General features: G+C 43.7%; 1 protein-coding gene across 1 annotated transcript in view; it reads left to right on the top strand.

Moving 5' to 3' along the window:
• The window catches only part of LOC129761982 (protein lava lamp-like), a 31,885-nt gene extending 10,450 nt beyond the window's left edge, over nucleotides 1–21,435 (top strand). Inside the window, exons 4-6 of the mRNA XM_055759869.1 lie at nucleotides 1,150–8,192; nucleotides 8,260–8,547; nucleotides 20,471–21,435. Of these exons, the coding sequence (XP_055615844.1) occupies nucleotides 1,150–8,192; nucleotides 8,260–8,547; nucleotides 20,471–20,562 (7,423 nt within the window). The 3' untranslated portion in view covers nucleotides 20,563–21,435. The remainder of the gene's footprint in view (nucleotides 1–1,149; nucleotides 8,193–8,259; nucleotides 8,548–20,470) is intronic.
• The last annotated feature ends 1,250 nt before the right edge of the window (nucleotides 21,436–22,685 follow it).

The following is a 22,685-nucleotide window of genomic DNA, read 5'->3' as shown; positions in this document are numbered from 1 at the left end:
ATGACGACCAAAATCCGTCCGTAATGCTCGAAAAACATTTGCCGGTTTTCATCATTTTTATAGTATAATTTAACAAAATTAACACGTTGTGCGATGCTTAAACGATCCATATTGTAAAATGGCAGACATTCAACTAACGATATGACGCTTTGGTTGACAGCTATGTCAAACGGTTGTCAGCGCAGGGCTGTATACTTTCGGAAGCCCGAAATGGAAAACCCTGTATAACCCTTTTTCGTAACCAGTCTCGTTATTTAATAGCCATATCTCGTAGATAGATATGGGATATCGTCCCTCACAGAAACATTTTAGATGTTCCCGAAAATAATTCCACAATTCCTAGAAATTCAGGTTCCTAGCAGCTCAGGTCGAACATGGATTCTTAGTTTTAGCCTTGAGGAATCTTCAACCCCTTTGAGGTCATATACGAGGGGCTCAGTAGGAAAGGGGTGTAAGTGATTTGATCGATTTCTGTTCATCCACTTTTTTATTAGTTAATAACTTACTGCAAAAACAATTTGGTTTGCTGTAGAAAAGATGAGGTTCTGACCTATCTCCCACATTGTCAAATGCAGCTGGGAATGTGTTTGCAGCTAAGTTATGACTAAAAGAGAGAGTCGATGTAGAGAAATAGATGATGTCACTTACACACCTTTCATTTTGAGCTCCTCATATTTCATTTGTACAGTTGAATGTTAACTCTTTTCGGGATTACCAAGAATATCGTTTCTCTCAATTATTTTCCTATGTTATTCGAGTATTTAATATTATAATTGACTTTTATACACCATTTCAGGACATGAGCTGCATCCCATCCCTAAACCTAAGTTACTTTTCGTATAGGATTAAGTCCCCAGTGGAAACGTATAATCGCATAATCCCATAATTATCTAAATACAATTCAAGATCACACATGTAGATCCATCTTTTCAGCAATGCGTAGGTACTTCATGACATAGTCTACTTCTATACTACTTCTACGTATCGAAAATTCAGTCAAACTCATTCCCCTCAAGCAACACTTTTCTTGAAAGTGGACCTGCGCTCGTGTATATCAATTTTATAACCTCAGAATGCTATATTTTCCCACATTTCAACAACTTCCTGTTCGATAATTAAATCTAACGTTCGTCTATTCAATCTCCGCAGAGACCTCCAAAAGGATGACGGGAACCGATCCGGGCCGGAACCCACCGAGCCGAGCGAGGAAGACTTAAGTGCCAGCCTGGTGAAGCTGCGCCAGGAGAGCAGCGAATTGATGCACAAGATCGAGCTGTTCACGGACGAGCGCCGTGAAGTGCTGGCGAAGTGGGAGGCTCTCAAGATCGAAAATCAAACCCACATCGGGCAACTCGGCCAGCTACGGGACGAGCATCAAGCGCTGCTAGAGAAACACGCCGCCCTCGAGGGAGCGAAGAGCGAGCTGGAAGAGTGTCTGGGGCGTGCGGAAGGGGAGAAGCAGCAGCTGGCGCGGGAACTGGAAGCGGCGAAGGTTCTCAGTCAAAGTCTGGAAGTGGAAGGGGCACCAAAATCGAGCCCGGCTTCGCCGACGAAAACTGTGGCGACCGCGATCGATAAGGATACGTTCGAGCAAGCGTTGCGATCGGTTGATAACGAGGTAACTAACTATAACAAGAACAAGGATAAGCACAAGAAGTTGCAGATTTCGAAGAAGCTGTCTTCGGACGCGAAGAATCTGCAAACGTTGTCGCTCGGTTTGCTGGAGGAATACTACCGGAATGTCGAAGAGTGTGGGACAATGAAAGGGGAGATGGAACGATTGAAACAGAAGGTTCACAGCTTGTCCGTGGGAGATGGGGTTACTGAGGTAGGAAGGGAGGTGAGCATTCTGAAGGCGCAAATTATGGAACTGACGCATGCTCAGATCGATAAGGTTGAGCAGATCGAAGAACTGCGGGAGGAGTTGGAGAGGAGGAATGAGAGTTTGGCTGAGCTGAAGCGGGAAATGGAAGCCGCTAGGGAGGCGGAGAAATCATCCGACGATGAACCCGAGCTGTTGAAGGTGGAACTGAACAGTCGGAACGACGAAATTCGTGAGTTGAAGAAGGAGCTCGAAACGTTGGCGGACAGAAAGACAGCGGAAATTGAAGAGATCCAAAGCCGTCTTTCGACGACTGGCAAAGAAATCCAGATACTGAAGGAGCTGGTGGCGGAGCAAAAGCAACAGCTGATCGACACGTATCAGGAGCACGAGAACGAGATTGCTGCCAAGTTGAAGGAGATTCAGAACTACGAGAATGAGGTCTGCAAGCTGAAGGATGAGATCGAAATGCTTAACAAGCGAGCGACAGAAGATGTTGAACGGCATTCCCGGGATATGACGGAGCAGCTGGAGCAATTGAAATCGATTGTGGAGGAGCAGAAGGATGTACTCGGTAACAAGCAGGAAACTATTGAAACGTTGAACAGTCAGTTGATTGAAGTATACCGGACAATGGAAGAGAACGCTAACAAAACCGTCGAGAAGGAGGACGAAGTGCAGTATCTCCAGGAGCTGCTTGAGGCGAAGAAGGATGAAATTCAAAAGTTGCACGAGCAGTTGGCGGAAAATAGTAGGATCAACGTTCGACTGGAGAAACAGCTGAAGGAAGCTTTGGCGAAGCCAAAAGCGCCGTCCGTGGATGAAGAAAAACACAAACAGTTGGAGGAAAAGAACCGCGAGCTTGACTCGAAGAACAAGGAGCTGTTGGAAAAGTTGAAAAAGTTCGCAGCTAATCTGAAGAAAAAGAACGCCCAATGCCAAGAGCTGGAAGGCAAGCTGGCGGAGAGTGTGCAAAAAATGGGGGAACTCAAAAAGTCTTCCAGTTCTGAAGAGGAGCTGCGAGAGGAAAATGCTGAGTTGGGTCAAAAGATGCACCACTTGAACAACGAACTTCACAAGCTGCTCCAGCTGAAGTATACGCTTGAATCCGGGAGGCAAGTGGCGCAGCATGATGCTGCGGAGCTCCAGGAGCGGATCAAGTCGTTGGAGGGGGAAGCTCAAGATTCGCTGATGAAGTTGGAGGAGATGGAACAGCAGCTCGCCGAGCGCGTGAAGGAACAGGAAACCATCCAGGCGGACCTGGACTCGAAGAATGTGAAGATCGAAAAGTGTAAGGCAATTATAAAGGAGAAGAATAAGGAGATTCAGAGACTGCAGGAGAGTGAACGTAAGACCACTTCTCTGGAGAACGAGCTGAAGATGTCCCAGTGTAAGCTGGAAGACTTCCACAATCAGACGCTTTTGCTGGGCAAACTTAAGGCCGACAAGGAGGAGATTAATGCCGCACTGAGGGCTGAGTCCGAGCGGAACAAGGCGCTGGAACAGCAAAATTCCAGAGCAGCTGAGAAAGTGCGAAAACTGGAAGTGGATCTGGAAATTGCCGATGAAGAAAATAAAAAGCTGAAGCAGCAAATTGTAAAACTGGAGGAGGGAATATCTCTGGTGGAGGAGAGGAGGAATTCGCTGGAACGGCAGAAGAAATTGTTGGGACAAAAATTGGAGGAAACTTCCCACGAATTCAGCATGCACGAAGATGAGCTTATGCAGCGGCTGGCGAACCTTTCGCAACACGATGAAGCGGTTGAACACAAGCTGATGGAGAAAGAAGACGAACTGAGCGAGCTTGGTAATCGTCTGAGGGATGTCGAGCATCACAGGGATCAGCTTCAGTCGAAGATCGATCAACTGGAAACGCAGCTAAGCGCGCTTGAAGACAGCGCCAAACGGGCGACAGAGTGGGAGCATGAAAACTACAGCCTAAACCAGACAGTGTCCAGCCTCCAAGTCGAAGTCAAGCGGATACTGGCCGAAACCAGCGAAAAACTTGCCGAAAAGGACACGGAAATCGATCAGTTGGAGCTGGAGCTCACCAATCAACTGGAGAAGATCGAAAACGAACGCAAGCAACTGCAGGAGGATTTGGAACGCACGCGGGACGTCAATGCGGAGCTGCGGGACGAGATCGTCCGACTTCAGGAGAACGGAAACTCTTTGGACCAGTCGAAGTCCGATCTGGAGAAAGAAGTGACGTGGTTGAAGATGCAAAATGAAAGCCTCGGCCAAGATGCTGTCGACCTGCAAGAACTTCGAATGCAGATCGTGCAGGATCAAACAGAGCTGGAAAATCTACGTCAACAGTGTGAGACGCTCGTTCAGAACCATCAGTGCGAGGTGAATGCGTTGCGGCAGCAGATTGCCGACATGGAAGCGATCCGAACGCAACTGAGTCAGAACCAAACCGATGACCAGGTCATTGTGCAGAATGAAATGATCAAACTGAAGGATCTTCTGACACAGAGGGAGTCCGAGTTGGCGTCGCTACAGCTGCAAGTGTCCACCGCCGAACCTGTCGGATTGAGCGATCCTTTCGCTAACCTTCTTGAGGCGCCATCGACACATCTTCTCGAGGAGAAAATCCAGGAACTGGAAAATGATGCCACCCTGAAGGACTCCCGAATACAAGAGCTGCAGATTGAGAAGGATTTGGCGGAGGGAAGCCTCGAGGAGCTGAGGAAGCAGCTTCATCTGCTTCAGAAACGAATTGAAAACACCGAGGCTCAGGAAGCTGCCCTCACCCAAAAGGGCTCCGAGCTGGAAGCGATGAGCCGACAGTTATTCCAAACAGTTCCTCCCCAGAAACAGGAACCAGCGATTGTGAGCACAGCTCAACTCTTCAGTGCCCCGGAGGGAGACTCGGCTGCATCACTGTTCGATTCGGTTGCCGGAAACTGGGGTTGGGATGAGCCAATCGTCGTCCAGCAGCAAACAAAGCAAAAGGTTGCGGCGGCGCTCCCCCCTCTGAACATCGAAGTTCAAGATCTTCGCGCGGAAATGGAGTCACTTCGTTCACAGAACGAAAGTGCCACCAGGGAAATTCAGAGCTTACAATCCAATCTGGCCAGCCTCGTCAATCTCGATGACGAGTTCCAACAACTAAAGGATGAAATCGACATTGTCCGTGCCCAGAATGCGTCCCTCAAGTTCGAAGTGGATGAGAAGACGCTGAAAATGAAGCTGCTTTCGCAGACTCTACTAGAGGAACAACGAAAGGTGTGTCAATTAGAAGAACAAATTCAAAGCCAGGAAGTCCCAGTGGTGCCTTCAGTGGCCTCCTTCTTCACTGCAGCTACCGACGATAACGCTATGCCGACGTTCGAAGAGTTCATAGTTCCTAAAAAGGCATATCTTTGCACGCCGAGCCTATCGGAGGACGTGGAAGAGAAGCCAGTCGAAGAAGCTGTCATCGCATCTGTCTCCGCGTCTTCCCAGTATGCCGTTCCTTCGAAAGAAGTCTTGGATGACGAACAACACCTTCGACTTATCGAGGATCAAGCCATGAAGCTGGCGGAGCTGACCGATCAGTACAAGCACCAATTGAAACACAACGATCAACATGCGGCTAAGGTTAACCAACTCGAGCAGGCTCTGAACGACCTGCGCCAACATAACAACCTGTTGGAAGCTCAGCTCAAGGCAGCACTCGAGCAGCAAAAGGAGCTGGAGTGTCACAAAGCTGCGCTTGAGGCAACGCGATTGCAACAAACGGAACAGGATCAAACCTTGATCGGTCAGCTCCAGCAGGAGCTGAACCAGTTGCGGAAGCAACATGCCCAACTGGAGGCTCAGTTGAGCAGCACCCATGAACAGCAGCGAGTCGTAGCCAACCGCGACTTCCAACTACAAACCCAACTAGAACAGCAGCAAGCCGACCACCGAAGACTACACGCAGAAATCGACGACAAGCGGAAGCAGCTCCAAACCCTAAGCCTCGAACATCAGCAGCAACAGAGTGCACTCAAACAAGAGCTAGACCAACTCCGCCAGCGTAACGCATCTCTAGAGCAAGACCGCGATACCCTACTACAGCTTCAGGATGAATTGGATATCCTGAGAGCCCAAAATGCTTCCCTCCTCCAAGAGCAGAAGCAACAATCCGATAAAATGAGCCGAATCCGTCACACTCTGACAGACGCCGAGGCACGAGTCGTCCTGCTCGAGGAGCAGCTGGCGGCCGCCAAGGAGCAACCCCTGACGGCGGCTAGCTTCTTCGGTACCGCATCGGAGTCATCCTCCGCTAGTCCGGGCGAGGTCGTCTTCGAGGAAATCATCCAACCGAAGAGGGCCTTCGAGGTACAGCTTGCGGACGAGGGCGAAGATGACTGTTGGGTTGCGGAAGAAGCAATGCTGGAGGCGCAACACCAGCAGACCTCCAGTGTGGCTCTGGAGCGTCGTATTAGCCAGAAGGACGACTACATTCGACAGCTGGAGCTTGAGAAGGAACGGCTGCAGCAGGAGATCACCGATCTGAAGGTTAAATCTGGCAAACTCCTGAAAAAGGTGAAAGAGTACAAGGCGAAGAGTGAAACGCTGCAGCGGCAGTCGGCTTCAATGGAAACTAGCGAGCTGGATCTGGCTATCCAGGAAGAGCTAAACGTGCAGCTCAAATCGTTGGAGAGCAAGTTGAGCGAAGTGCAGACCGAGCGCGATTCCCTGCTGAAGCGTGTTGATGTTCTGGAGGCAGCCAACGAACGTTTCACGGAGATGAAAGAACGCCAAGACGCGCAAATGGAGCTTCAGCTGGCGAAGATCAAGGAGCTCAACGCTGAACTGCAGCAGCTGAAAGAGTGGGACGATGACAGTTTCAAATCGGAGAAAAAGCAAGCCACCGAAACTCCCCAAAAACATGCTGAAGGGGACACAGCCAACTGGCAGGGTCGAGCCCAAGAATTGGAGAGAGACATCCAAGACCTCCGCGTTGACAACGAAGAGCTGCAAGCTCTGCTCGATGAGGAAAAAGCGAACGTGGAAATCTTGGAGAAGCGGGTCAAGCAAAAGGACGGCGAGATCCGAGAGTTGATCGACAAAATCGACGGACTCTCGCAGGACTCCCGATCGATCAAAACCAGCCTCGAGAGTTTGAATCAGCAAAAATCCCAGGAAACCGTTGATCTGAATCAAAAGCTTAAGGAGCTTATGAACAGGAACACCGAACTCACCCAGCAAATCGAGAAGATGCGTAGGGAGAGCTTCTTCCAGTCGTCGGAGCAGGAAGTCAAACTGCAGGAACAGTTGCAGCTGTTGAGCGCCCAGCTGCAGTATAAAGAGGCGGAAATCATTCACCTGAACGAACGCATTGAGCAGCAAGCTGCGGAGGATCAGACCCAGTCGCTTGTTCAGGAGATCCTGAAGAAGAACCAAGAAATACAAACGCTCAAGGTGCGCCTCCAGCAGTTGGAAGCCGATCGGAAGGAACAGGAGAACAATTTGACGTTACAGATAACGAAGGAATTGGCCGCCAGTCGATCCGACGAATCCCAAAACCCGAATGTGGCCGAGCTGGAGCGCGCAAACAGGGAGCTCCAGGAGGAGAAGCGTCAAATGGAGCAGGAACTTCAGGTCCTAAATGATCAGGTGCTTCGAAGTTTGGAGTTTGAGGACCGCATGAAGGGAACCGTCCTCGAGCTGGACACGAAGAACATCGAAATTGAAGCGCTAAAAGCATCGCTAGAGCTGATGAAACAAAGCTCGCGTAGCGACTCTGGTTCGAGGAGGGTGGAAGACGAAAACGATCTGAGGGAACAGATTGAGAACCTTATCCAGGAGCGAACCAATCTGGAGGCAAATTACCGCATAACTCTCGATCAACGTGACGCCCATTGGGCGCAGGTGGTGGAAGAGCGTGGCGCCCAGGTTGCGGAGAACTGGAAACAGCACGTAGATTCGCAAGAGGCTGAGTTTTCCGCCATCGAGAAAAGCTTGCGCGAGGAAATTGATCGACTAAACAGCAAAACCACGCCAAACATCGATGCGCCCATCGATTCTAGCACGGTTCAAAAAATGAAGGAAGCTCTCGAGAGTCAGGAGCTGGAAATTGTAACACTTAAGGAGCAACTTGCGATCCGCAGCGCTGAGTATGCCCGTTTGGCAGCACAAATGGATCCATTTGCGGTGAAACACGCCATCAACTTGTTCGCGAACAAGCCTCAGCAATCGGCTGACGGCGATAAGGTTCCACGGGCCGAACATGAGAAAGCGTTGTACACGATCTACCAGCGTGATATGCGCTGCGAGGAACTCTTGCTAGAGGTACGCAACTTGCTGAGGGAACGAGACTCTTTACAGCTGAGACTTTCGGACGTAATCAGACAGTTCGAGGACTTCAAGCAAAACACATCCGCTGTAACCAGAGGTAAGCCGATCGCCTTTGACGAACCTCATGGTCTAATGCGGTAATCCGTTTTTTGTTTTTTTTTCAGACGCATCCGGTGACACGAGTGACGCTTCGAAGATCACCACCCCAGAAAAGTCGTTACAGCAGATCTTGCAGGAATCGGGCATTGGCGGAGCGGCTCCCGGCAGTGGTGCATCGGATGCATCCCAGCTGGCAATTAAACTATCCGAACTGCATACCGTCGGTCACACGCAGGATAAACGAAGAATAATCATGCAGGAGGAACACGACGAGCCGCATCGACAGTTGCCGTTGATTCAGGGCGATCCCGCCATCATACCACTGGGAGCTGACCCTTCCAGCGTGAATATTTGTGAGTAGATTTTGGTTTTATGTGTCTTTATGTTTACATGCGAGTCATTAATAGGGCTATGAATTAATTTCGTGCCATTGTATCGATTATTAGCATAATAAAGTTGGTTATTATTTTTTTAAACTAGAACATCTAAAACATATCCGACAAGACTTATAAACGAATCCGAAGCTTTCATTCCAGAGTGCGTGTTTTCCGGTTCGTAATGCAACGTCCACTCCTGTGTGAATTCCAGAATGCACATTGCCAACACTGCCAGTTGTAACTGTTTCACCATATTCGCTCAACCCACAATTCGTACAAACCCCGATCAGAGCAACCCGACGAGCGAACCTAGAGTTCGGCCTGACAGCTTATGTGAGCACATCACACAGGAAATCGTCCTCTTTCTCGTTCCAGCCGCAGCAGAGGTAAGACGTGTTACCGAGTTCCGGGGCAAGATAGTATAACCCACGGAGCTCGGTTATTGTTCCATCGGTGATAGCCTCTGTCAGCTTGCCTGAATTATCGAGTGCAGCGGACAAGCAAAATCAGTTTCCTTCTGTCTTCCGTGGAAATAGTTCACCTACGTACGACCCAGCACTTGAGGGGACATCAAAGCCTCGCCACATTGCTCAAAAACTTCCCTGATGTGACGAAACATCGCTTGTTGAATTTATTTAATCAGTTTCTGAAGCATAATATTGTTCCAGATGATTGAAGACAAGTTATAGATTTTTAAGAATTCGGAGGCGATCTGGCGTAGTGGTAACATCCATATCTCTCACGCAGAGATCACGAGTTCAATTCTCACTCCCGACATTCTTCCAAAAATGGAAGTAAAAGTGACGAACCAGCCGAAATGTGCTGAAAGTCACTATAATAGAGAAAAAAAAAAAAATTTTAAGAACCCGGAATACCCGCGTCCGACTTCAATTCGTAACGCCCAATAGCAATGCAGTCCTGTATTCGGAAATTGTTGGACAATTCATGTTTCGCCTTGGTTGTTCATGTTTCGCCTTGGTCGATGGGTTGAAACTAATAGGCTACTCTCACATAAACAATATGGGTTCCGCAGGGGCAAGAGAACGAATGATTTTCTTGCCTTTTTTTTCTTCAGAAATTCAAATGGCTTACATCGAAAAAATAAACAGTAATCAATTCAGATAAAAATAATTCAGTAATCTTGGACATGAATGGGGTCTTTGATTCAGTTCCGATAGAGGTCCTGTCAGACAAATTATACTCTCGGGGTTTGTCGCCTCGATTGAATAATATGTTATATAACTTGCTTTGTGAGAAACATTTAGATTTTGGTTCATGGAGATTCGGCAGTGTCTCGGGTCTCCTACATGGGCCTCCTCCATGGCTCTTGTTTAAGTCCCCTTTTGTACAACGCCTACTTAAGTGACATTGACAATTGTCTTTCAATAAATTGCATCCTAAGACAACTTGCAGATGATGAAGTGGTGTCTGTCGTAGGATCAAAAGAACCCGACCTGCAAGAACCCTTACACAATACTTTTAACAATTTTTCAACCTTAGATGCATTTCCAATCAGAACCGGACAGATGAGCGGAAAGGCTGTCGGAATAAATTTCGCCGTAGTTAAGTTTCCTCTCTTCTACATTTCCCACCAGAAGCGAAGTCACTGAGGGTGATGCGGATCCACGGGCACTAGTAAATGTTACACATCAGGAAACGATGGCCTCGAATATTCGCAGAAACACGAGGTTTTTTTACGCTGATTTTCCAATTAACGCGGTTTTTTACGTGGATTTACGAATTAACGCGGGTTTTTACGCGGATTTTCCAATTAACGCGGTTTTTTGTACGTTTTGCAGTGAGTTAATACTATCGTTTAGTCCAGTCTCCGTCAGTAATATCACATCGTAGCCGCAGTTGAGAGAAGTAGGGAATATATTGTCCAGCTTGGTCCTATTAAATGCATTTGAGGTGGTATTCTAGTTTAGAGACACGAATTTCGGACGTTTTTTCGAGCTCTACAAAAATAAAACAAAGATTTTTTTAAAATTTCCATTATATCATTATTTGTTCATCTTTCTTTTAATAATAAAACTAAAATTGAACGGAGAAAAAATATTTATAACTAGAATAGTTAAGAGCTTGTAACGTTTTGGGCGTCTGGATCAGACGCTTTAGCTCACGCATGCATGCAGCACACCCCTGCATAATCGCACCCACCACAACTGTCACGACGACAGCATTGGACTGTCACAGAAGAAACAAAAGAGAAAAGAAAAAAGCTGTCTCGGGGATACCGTTCGTCGTCCGAGACGAACGTGTCTTTTTTTTTTGGTTAAGCGCTGGTGCGCATAACTGGTTCTTCGGGGGGCGCTACGTCGCCCGGAACGGACGTAAATTTTCTTGGCGCTAGTGCGTCTAGTGTTTGTGTTTCTCCGCCATTACCGTCCGAACGGACAGGAGGAAGTTTTTTTTGGGGTGCTGGCTGATGCACACGGTGATTGCTGGATCCCGCGGAGGCCGGGTAAAGTGACGTGAGGTTCTGTGGAGTGCAGCTGCGGCTTGAGATTTACCGTCCGATCGGACGGGCTTTTTTGCACGGGTGTGCGCGACAGAGCGGGTAAGCTTTCCCGTAGGAAGGAGGACGCGACGAAGCTAGTTGGAGCCAACCAACACCGACTGGAAACTGGAGGTAGCCTCGCCGGGACGTAAGTGGTCGGATGATGACAACTCGAGTGACGGATGCGCTGAAGGAAGAACTTGGTGAGTGCGGGGGTGACCCTCTTATTTCTGTATTTGCATGCATGTTCATGGCGCGAAAAGCGCACGTCTGTAGATCCTATCATTACAATGGCGCCCAACGTAAAATACACGTGCTTCTCGTAACCTCACTTTCATCGAGTGAGTACGATATAATTTGACAATGAGCACGATCGACCGACAGGGTCGTATTCAGTGATCTTTTTGAGATTTTTGTTTTCAACACTGAAATTCTTGGATTTTGCCGTGAAGGGAATGTGAGTGCAAATATGCATATATTTTTGCGATTATGTATTTTTCTATATTGTGAATATTAATTATTATGTTATTCTCTTCCATATATCAATAAATGAACTCATATTACTATATGGACAATATACATTACCACAATGATTATATTCTTTAGTATCCCAAACAATATTATTATATTAAAACATTATATAAAAATATTATTAAAAAAAAATATATATCAAATATTTTGATTTAGTACATGATTTTATAATAAAATTAATTTCATAAATTATAGACATTGGCTTAGGATTTTTGAGTAATGACGAGATAGCGTACGAATTGGTGTTACGTCATGCAGCCAATTTGGGCCCTAGCATCCACAGAAATTAAATTTAAAGCTGGAATGGAAGAAGAAGTGCAAAGAAGAGTACGTTACGAGAACCTAGAGCACGTTATGTCAACATAGAATAGTCTGAAGTTAGTATTAGAGAAATTAAAAAATCTCGTAGATTTAGCGATGGCCGGCGAGATTCGCTTTTTGAATATCGAGAGCGGCTGTTACGATATAAACGTCGTTTAGCTATCATTAAGCTACCGGCTTTATTTTAAGAAATTCTTGAAACACTATAAAGCTATGTCGACAGGCAAGGACCTGTCAACCAAGAGCCCCGTGCTCACAAAAACATCATTTCGTCAAGGTGTGGTGAGCAGCAACAAACTAAACTATTGACCTCCCCACCAAGACGAGATTGGAATAAACCCCAGTAGCACAGTTAGATCTCGCTAGCAACGCACTCAACCATCAACCATCCGACATCACTGAAGCCTCATGACGTAGATTATCACGTCCAGAGAAATGTGGAGCTCAGTGAAGATAATACGAAAGACAACGGCCCCTTCGCAAGCAGTCTCAGATGCAGCGTCAATTCCTAACAAGCTCCCGAGTGAACGGAGACCAAGACCATGACCTCGCGCGCATGTTGCAGTACGTTCAGAGACCCTCAACCGTTGAGATCTGCATTTCTCAAAGTAACATCGTAAATGTTAATGAGTGGACAAGGCTCATCACACCACCTGTGGATCGATCAAGATTACGGCATCAGTGTTGCTCCTGGAAACCCTAAACTGCGTTTCAACGTCTAGGTTGGCTGGCATTCGCGAGTCGGGAGAAATTGTGCCCTGCTAAAATGACAATGAGTTGCATGGAAAATTGGCGCTTGCCGTTCGCAAAGCGTGAGAAATTGCACCCTGTTGAACTGTAAACGGGTCGCAGGGAAACTTTGCGCTTGCCGTTCGCAAAGCGTGAGAAATTGCACCCTGTTGAACTGGAAACGGGTCGCAGGGAAACCATGCGCTCGCCGTTCGCAAATCGAGAGAAACTGCAGGAAAACTACGCTGGCCGTTCGCAAATTGGGAGAAATTGCACTCTGTTGAACTGGGAACGGGTCGAAGGGAACCTGCGCTTACCACTCGCAAAGCTGCCCTCTGCTGAATCAACCGCTGACAACGAACTGTTCATCCGCTGACAACGAACTGTCCACCCGCTGACAACGAACTGTCCATCCGCTGACAACGAACTGTCGAACTCGCTGACAACGAACTGTCCACCCGCTGACAACGAACTGTCGAACTCGCTAACAACGAACTGTCCACTCGCTGACAATGAACTGTCCATTCGCTGACAACGAACTGTCCACCCGCTGACAACGAACTGTCGAACTCGCTGACAACGAACTGTCCACTCGCTGACAACGAACTGTCAAACCTCGCTAAAAACGAACTGCTCATTTTTATATGATAAGCTATCCCAATACGCAATTGAATACGCAAAACTAAGCCATGTCCTTTTTAAGTTTCTATAATATTTACAAAACACATTAAAAACATCAGATCAGTGATAAGTGCATTAGGGGGTCGCCAAGAAAAACACATCCTAAAGTAACGCGAATTGGGGCGCGGTAAAACTCCTTTCTGGGCTCTCGCCGATCAGAGGGAGTAAATGCCTTCGAACCCGAAACACTTTACTGACGTTCTTAAAACTTAATTAAACATTGCACTCACTATTTTGCCATATCACGATGGCGTTTGGTAAAAGTCATTTACCATTATTAGTATAAATTTTAAGATTTGTGGAATTATTGAGATTTGTGCATTATTCTAATTAGGGTGTTGAATTTTCCACTCCATTCTGCCATGACACGATGGCGCACAGAATTTGAAAAAATTCTCTTTTGATTTGTGGCGATTCTATGATTTGTGGCAATATTAATATATTATGGATTTGTGGCGATTTTTATATTTAAGCGATTAAGATAGTTATTGGAAAGAGAATACATTGAACATGTTTAATCTCTGGATAGGTTAAAAAAAGGTGTGCGTAAACGATTCCAGCTCTTCTCTTCTCCAGTTGTCTGAATCAAAAAAATCGAACAGATTCTGATTCAAAGAACCCGCTATCGCATGAACCTCGGACAAGTCAAAAACATCTTTTTTGACAAAATGGCGGCCGTTTGAAAAACAAAATGCGGTTCTAAACGTTTTTTCTTACGTTTTCCGATATTTTTTTTAAATAGTAAAATTTGAAAAATATTATTTTTTAGAGGTTCATGCGATAGAGAGATGTCAGTAGATTATATCCATATAAATTCGATATGAATCGGTTCAGTAGAACTTGAGATATCGTGTACGCCAGTTTGAGAAAACAAGTTTCGAGAAGTTCATTGTTATGGCCGTACTAAATGAGATACCGCATCACTTAAATAGCTATTACTCGGTAAATAATAGGATTTTCGATAAGCTCTTTCTAGGGTATATTCTTGAATGCCTAAACTACAGAAATATGAAGGACATTTTTTTATTTTTTCTCAATTTTTAGACTAGACTAGCGGACGCCGTCACGGTCGCCATATTAAATGCATGGTTTTCCTTTCATCACTCTCATACTGAGCATACACAACGTTACAGAATGATACTGAATTTTATTCTGAACTCTTAACTCTAGTTACAAGGTTCTTTTATATACTCTTATTACTAATCATCGGGGAAGCCGTGAGAAGGAAACATAAACGAATTCATTCAGCGATCGAGTACAATCGATCGCTGTGAACGGGGTCAATAATAAAATTATATTTACTTGCGATCCCAAGCGAGCGCGCAGAATTCAGGGCGAGTGCAGTGCGTTATCGTCATTAAGCATACGTTTCAAAGGAAAGAAAACATCAGAAAAACATTGGGGTGGCACGGGTGGCATAATAACGCACTTAACCGCGGACGCGACCGTGTAGTTTTTATGCGGTGATAAAGAATATGTGGAAAGAGTGAGCTAGTTTTCAATGGAGTGATTTGGAAATTATGAACAGAGTATTGATGAGTTAGTCATATGGAAATAATTTATTTTCGATATTTTACGATTGCTTTAGGCTTTTATGACTAACTCTAACTCATCGGGAAAACGGTTGAGAGAAAATGTTAAAACGCGTATTGCTTACGCATGAATGGAATGAAATTCGGGATAAATTTGGTTTACGATAAGGGTTTGCATTCATATTGGATTTTATAACAAAGGGGTAATTGTTGGTATGCTACAGTCCTCAATCCTCTAACATTCTGGTAGCAAATCCAGACGGCATCATCGTCAGAAGTAGGAGTATGCTGCAACACAGGCTGATTGAGTGCTGGGGCCAAGGAATGGAATGAGTACATTCGCCTGTGATGGGAACCCTTGGGTAAAGTTACAACAGTCACAAAACACTCACGTGCTCGCTCAACAAAGGTGACATTATTGGTGTGTGAATTATGTCCATCCAGTAGGAGGAGCACTGACGATTCAGCTGTCGGTCGTGTGTGGTGCAAGAAATGCTCGAACCAGGCATTAAATTCGTTCACCGTCATCCATCCAGACGAGTTGCAAACGAAAAACGTATCCGGAGGAGCACCTGTTTTCAGGGGAGCTCTGGGGAATATCGGAATGAAGTTCCCTGAAACCGACATGCAAATGCATGCTGTGGATCTAATCCCCCTATTCAATGGTAGCAATGGGCCTACCTAAATGTCTTCGCTTGATAACTAGCATGGAGATATCGCTCCCGATTGATCGACGTAGATAGTAATCGAATCGTATATTACAAATGTCAACCAAAGCTGAACTAGAGCACAATTCTCGTTATATATGGATCCCTCCGTGAATCGCCCCCGTATTGCAGCTAAACGAAAACTTCTCGAATTATCGTAAATAAAAGAAATGCACGTTTTCTTAAGTCAGAATAAAATGTAAGGGGTTGTATCTAGGACACGACCGCATATTTTCGACGTAGAACTGCGCAATTATATTATGCAATCCACTTGTTTACCACTTCGAATATTATTTTAGAATGTATCAATTTTTTTTAATAGATTATGTTCTTCGTTACAAATAAATTTGATGAATGTCCTTTTACGTTTGATATGATGCATAGGACTACCAAAATATGCGAACGGAAGAATTGTCAAACGATCATTGTATTTTCCATTTCCCTCTGAAATTATTGCACATCTCATGTTTACGTAGTTCTCGAATCGCTGAAGTTCATTCACCTCTAGTACATTAAATGACGATTTCCCCAGGCTTCTCAGTTTAAAAGTAAGTTTTAGGGAAACATATTCCGGTCTGCACAACGACAAGCGAGTACAAAAGTACTCAACACCAAAAAACTAGAAGTGGGTCATATCTTTGATATAACCGAAAGGTGGACGTAGGACTAACGTTGACTTAGCAATCAATAAGTAACAAGCATATAAATCTTAGACGTTTCATCTTTCGAATAAATTGATTATCATGATTATCATACCACTTCGTTTAGCCGAAAAAGAATTATAAACGTTCAAAGGGGGAAACGATTCCTCCTCGGAAGTACCCAGCACAAATAGTACCCAACCCCCAAGCCCCGACAATTGGAATCATCGTTGATCCGGAGCAGGATTATTAACGCTTGTGAAGGGATGGATTCCTCGGAATTACACAGCGAAAATGAGACCCCCTTCCCAACAGTTCCAACTTCCCAATAACGACGTTAAAAAAAAAGTACCCGTTACTCACATCTATTTTGCTATGCCGATTTTCCCATGCTTCATGATTTTGAAGTCTGTGTTAGGGAAACATTCCAATTTGCAGAAACGCAAACGAGTACAAAAGTACCCGCTGTTTGCATCTATTGTGCAATGCCGATTTCCCCCTGGCTCCATGGTTTTGAAGCCTGTGTCCATCCATTCCAGCGATCGTACCTCAATCGTTGCCTAATTATAACTGAGTGGATTTCCGAGCGGCACTCGCTTATATACCGGTTGGTGTGATTTCAGTAGCCTGTTTTGAAAGCAATTTCAGGGCTATTGAAACAAATTTTTGGATCAAAAAGTAACAAGCATATAACGCGTAGACATTTTATATTTCGAATGAAATATATATCACACTATTTCATTCAGTTGCTTAGGAGCTACTAACGCTCAAAATCTCGTTCTCCGGCGTAACGCTTTCGTTTTCGAAAATTTGAACTTACACCCCAGTATAGAAATGAAAGACATAGTCCTACGTCAAAATACCCCCGACATGCATGTATTTGCAAAGCGGATTCCCCCAGGCACATTGATTTTGAAGTCCGTGTTAGGGAAACACAGCTCGGTGGGAACAAAAATACTTCCTACTTGCATGTGTATTTCCAAAGCGGATTTCCGCAGGTAGATCTATTTTGAAGTCTGTGTTGAGGAAACCGTAAATCGGGCCAATCAAAACCAAAAATAACGCTTGACATTTTGTAGTTATTCAATTGTTCATCTCATGAAAAATAACATTTTATAAATTGTGATAGACGCGTAGAAATATTTCCTATCAATTGATGCAAACATCTTTCTAACCTGTTAAGAAATGTTCGAGTTATAAGCATTCGAAATACGGGTAGGGTTAGCAAACAATTCGACAGAACAAATGTATGGGAAAAGAGGAAGTTCTTCCGGTTTTCATGAATTTAAATCGTAATGTATAGCATATCAAACAAATCTTAGAGAGTTTCCGATTCTATTGGTATCTTCTTCTTCTTTAATGGCACTAACGTTCCTAGAGGAACTTCGCCGTCTCAACTTAGTATTACTTACGTCATTTTTATTAGTACTTAGTTGAGATTTCTATGCCAAATGACACGCCTTGCAATGCATTCTGAGTGGCAAGCTCTAGAATACGCGTGATCACAGTGCAAGTCGGAGGAAATTTCATTGACGAAAAATTCCCCCAACCAGAACGGGAATCGAACCCGAACACCCGGCATGTTGGTTATGACGCTAACCACTCGGCCACGGGAGCACCGATTCGATTGGTATGCAAATCATGAAAATTCTTTCACAGTGCAGATATTTAAGAACGTTAACTTTATTTCATAAAAACGTGACCTGTTTTCTGATTTGGCACCCTTCCTGAAAGTCGTAGTTCTACGTCAAAAAACAGGAAGTGGGTTATATCTATGGTATAACCGCAAGGGTGACGTAGGACTATCGTTGATTTAGAGATCATTTGTTTGAAGTTGAATCTGAATTCATTCTGAATGAATGAATATTTGGAGAACTTCGAAAACGAGAGCGTTACGTTGGAGGCACAAGGTTTTATGCATCCAATATTGGATACGGAAATAACCTACTGATGGGGAAGAATAATCTTCAGAAGCTATCCTGTTAATTGCGATTGATTGAAAAATCACAAAACCAAATGTATTTGGTCACAGTGTTACATGGATAGAAACCATTCAAATAAACTCTTTCACATGAACGTAATTTTAAATTCCCAGAGGAACTGGCAGATTATTTTCAGTAACGATTAGATATTTCTACATTTTCCTCGATACTGGAAGCCCACCAGTGGTTAATGCTAACTCGATAACCATCTGTTAATAGCACTTGATTGAAACATATTTGGTCACAGTGTTACATGGATAGAAAACATTCAAATAAACTCTTTCACATGAATGTATTTTGACGTGGGACTACGTCTAACCGGAATATATGGGGGGTAAAATGAAAACCTAAACACAGAACATGCAGAAAAAAAAATGCAAGATTTCGAATGCTTATAACTCGAACATTTCTTACTGGATCGGAAAGATGTTTGCATCAATTGATAGGGAATATTTCTACGCATCTATCGCAATTAATAAAATGTTATTTTTCATTAAATATACAATTGAATAACTGTAAAATGTTAAGCGTAATCTAAACGCCCTAACTGTTTCGTTTTGATTGGCCCGATTTACAGTTTCCCCAACACATCCATCAAAATCAAGCAGCCTTGGGGAAATCGGCATTGCAAATACATGAAAGTGTGGGATCTTATGTTCTCACCGAAATGTGTTCCCCAACACAGACTTCAAAACCAAGCAGCGTTGGAGAAATCGGCATTGCAAACACATGAAGGTTTGTTTCGACTGAAATGGGTTTCGTGAACACAGTCTTTAAATCCAAGGAGCGTGGGAAATTGGCATTGCAAATACATGTAAGTCGGGGGCATTTTTGTTCCGACTGAAATGTGTTTCCTCAACAGAATTCAGAGCCAAGGTGTCAGAGGAAATTGGCATTGCCAATTCATGCAAGTCGGGGACATTTTTGTTCCGACTGAAATGTGTGCCTAACACAGGCTTCAAAACCAAGATGTCTGGGAAAAATCGGCTTTGTAAATAAATGCAAACTGCGAGTAATTTTGTACCCGCTTGCAGACTAGAATATCTTTCCTTAAAACGGTCTCCTAAACGTAAGAACCTGGGAAAATCGTGCAGAAACTAGAGGCGAATGAACTTTCAAGTTTGAAGCCTCTATAGTACAAAAAGTAGAAGTTGAAGTTGTTGATTCATGCAAGCCGAGGGTACTTCTGCACCCGCATGTTTTTTTGCACTCCGAAAATTGTTTTCCCAACACGGATTACAAAAACGGGTACGACCACAACGCTTTGGATCGGTTATTCAAGATTGCATTGAAGGATATGACTTCATATCTTCTGCTCACTGAATTTCTACGCATACCATTTGATGATTAGGCAGAATGTTGATAACCATTTGCTGCGATAACGCCTATTGATTAAACAATATGTGTTCGACGTACATGTCAAAATCGAAACTGAGTGCCTGAAGTTCATCAAATGAAGCAAATTCGCGGTTCGAGAAGTACGTGCACTTGAGAGATGCAAACTTCAGAGGAAAATGTAAAATAAAATAATCGTTTGATAATTCTTCCGACTTCACATGGCATAATACAATCTTTTTACTATCAATACAAACAAATGATTGCTAAGCTAAGGTAGTCCCACGTCAACCTTGCGGTTATATCATAGATATAACCCACCCATTTTTTTTAAATTCCCAGAGGAACTGGCAGATTATTTTCCGGATCTTTCTCGATGCTGAATGGCATCCAAACGGAAAGAATTCCGCGCGTGTATGTGTGTGTGTGTGTGTAGCAGCTGCTTCGAGATCTTCCCGGGGAACCGTTTGTGGCATCACTCTCCTTCTGATGGATTCCCTTCTGGCCTAAGATGCACAAACAGGCTCTTGGTGACACCGTTCATCCGCGCTTTCATGATAAACGAAGAGCTTCACCACAACAGCGACAACATGCTCCAATCTCTGTTCAATTAGAACTGAGTGGATTTCCGAGCGGCACTCGCTTATACACCGATTGGTGATTTCAATAGCCCGTTTTGAAAGCAAATTTAAGACTATTGAAACAAGTTTTTGGATCAGAAGGTAACAAGTATAGAACGCGTAGACATTTTATCTTTCGAATGAAGTGTTTATCATACCATTTCGTTTAGTTGTTTAGGAGTTATTAACACTCAAAATCTTGGTCTCCGGCGTAACGCTTTCGTTTTCGAAACTTTGATTTTACACCCCGGTATAGAAATGAAAGACGTAGTCCTACGTCAAAATGTTTTTCTCTATTTCTTTTTTTCTTATTTTTTCAGCTCATTCCGATTCATCACAGCATCAGCACCAGCAGCAAAGTGCTTCATCGGCGTTATTCAACTGGATTTTGGGTAAAAAATCCGACTCATAGACGTGTCCCGTAATCGTGTACTTTCTTTCTACATTCAAACCAAAAGAATACGTGTTTCGGTGTTATAACATAGGAACTTGCATCGCCAGTAAAGAGCTGGTGGGAGTAGTGTGGGCGAGATCACAACTATCTGTGTTTCGTTGCTATGTCCTAATTATACTTTCCGTACTTCCCAACTCCGGTAAATACCTCACTGGTGCATCATGTTGACTAGCATTTTAGTTAATGACTTTCAAAAAACTACATCGAACTAATCCTCCTCATCCCGGAAAAGCAATCGAAAAAATGTTGATTCGAACTGAACCGACCGAACGACGACCCGTTAAACCGCGCACGAAAAAAAGAATCGAAGAATCAGTGAATTATTTTCCCCCGCGTTGGGGAAAATTTAGCACTGACTAAGGAGAGATGAATTGTGAGATCTCCTTTGCACCCCCTTTCTGGTTGGCGTAGACTCGCCCCGATCCTCGCTCGTTTTTCGTTAACTTGTAACTGCACCAAGAAAAAAAACATCGATCTTAATTGGACCCCTGCAGAAGAATTAGAAGAAGATCGGTCGTGGCTGAGTTTTGGAAGGAATTAAATTTTCGATGTGTTAATAAAAAAACTGTATTGATAAAATTTTATACTGTATTCCTAGACAAATTATCCAGAGTCATTTTAGGTAGTAAAAAAAAACATTAAAAATTATCACGTGGAACAGAACCCAAGCACTGCAAGTTTTGTGTCCTTGTAAATTTTATTTTTTTTGTAAATCTGTAATTTTTTGTTTCGTAGTTGCCTCCGTTTGTAAATATCCGATGCCTTTTATTTACGTGATTTGTTTTGTGAAGTGCATTGCAAAAAGATGGGTTTAAATAAATGTATGTCAATAAAACAGGTTAGTAGTATTGAGCAGTTTGTAATCCGAAATGTCCTACAGAATACTGAGCGTCACATAGATTCGAGATGTACACAATTCAACCGAATTTTTTTTTTCATGGATCGCTTCTCCATCTACGACGCGCTTCCTAAACGCAACGAGAATACAGTGATGCTCCTGAATCCGGACGCTTTTCAATTCGAATACTTTTTCATTACATTCAATATCATGCCAAAACCATGACATTTTTTGCGTGTCGAATTGATGTGACTGATAGTTACTATTGTGTCAATTTAGTTTAGTGTCAAACATTGTACCTAGCTGTTCACAAAAAAATGTCAAAAATCAAAAATCAATGTGAATTTCACAAACCCATGTCCGGAATGAAAAGCACATTCAGAAAATGATTTTAAATCTAGACGGTCAAAAGTTGACGATTAAATTTGAAGGAGTTGCATAAGAGTATGTTAGAAGCCTTAGTATGGAGTATGGAGTGTCGAGCAAAGATTTTCGATCCGAGTGATCTACATTACTCGAGAATTAATCAAGCAAATAAAACCAAATTTGGCATGTAAAGTAACGGAGAAACATGTTATTTGCAAGTGGTTGAATAATATTGAACGAGAATTGTGTCTGAAAATAATCTGATATTATAATGTCGAGTACTAGGAATTTTATAGTAAAAGGTAATTTTAAAGGGTAGATTAGACGATCAATCAATGAATAATTCTGCGAGTGGACCCATGAACAGCGCTTGGTAAGGAAACGTGAATGTGATAACGAAAAATAAATTTTGGGCGGGACGAAGTTTGTCGGGTCAGCTAGTACACAATAAAACAACAAAAATGACAGATGAAATGACACCGACACAAAAAACACTCTTAAGTTGTCATGTGGTATCATTTAAAATGTGCTTAACACTTTAGTTTCATCAAAAACGGGCATTTTTGCGTATTAAATTTCATACGCTGGGTATTAATGGGTTAACCCATTAGTTAGGCTAGAAATTTAATCCCCTTCCTGTTGACCGATTGATCTAAAATTTGGAACACACCTTAATCTCTGCAGCCATTATAAAACTGCGTATTTCATGATCTTGAAAATCCAAAATGGTGGCTGCTACAAAATGGCGGATTTCATATTTTCTCTAAACACCATCAATATGGGTATCAAACGAAAGGGATTGACTAGTAGAACACAGTTATTTATGAGAAATGCAAATCCGCATACCGCATACTCGTTTGGCAGGCCGTCTGCTCTT

The sequence above is a fragment of the Toxorhynchites rutilus genome, chromosome 1 (assembly GCF_029784135.1).
Source record: "Toxorhynchites rutilus septentrionalis strain SRP chromosome 1, ASM2978413v1, whole genome shotgun sequence".
Lineage (NCBI taxonomy): Eukaryota > Metazoa > Arthropoda > Insecta > Diptera > Culicidae > Toxorhynchites > Toxorhynchites rutilus.
This window is presented reverse-complemented; position numbering and strand designations above follow the sequence as displayed.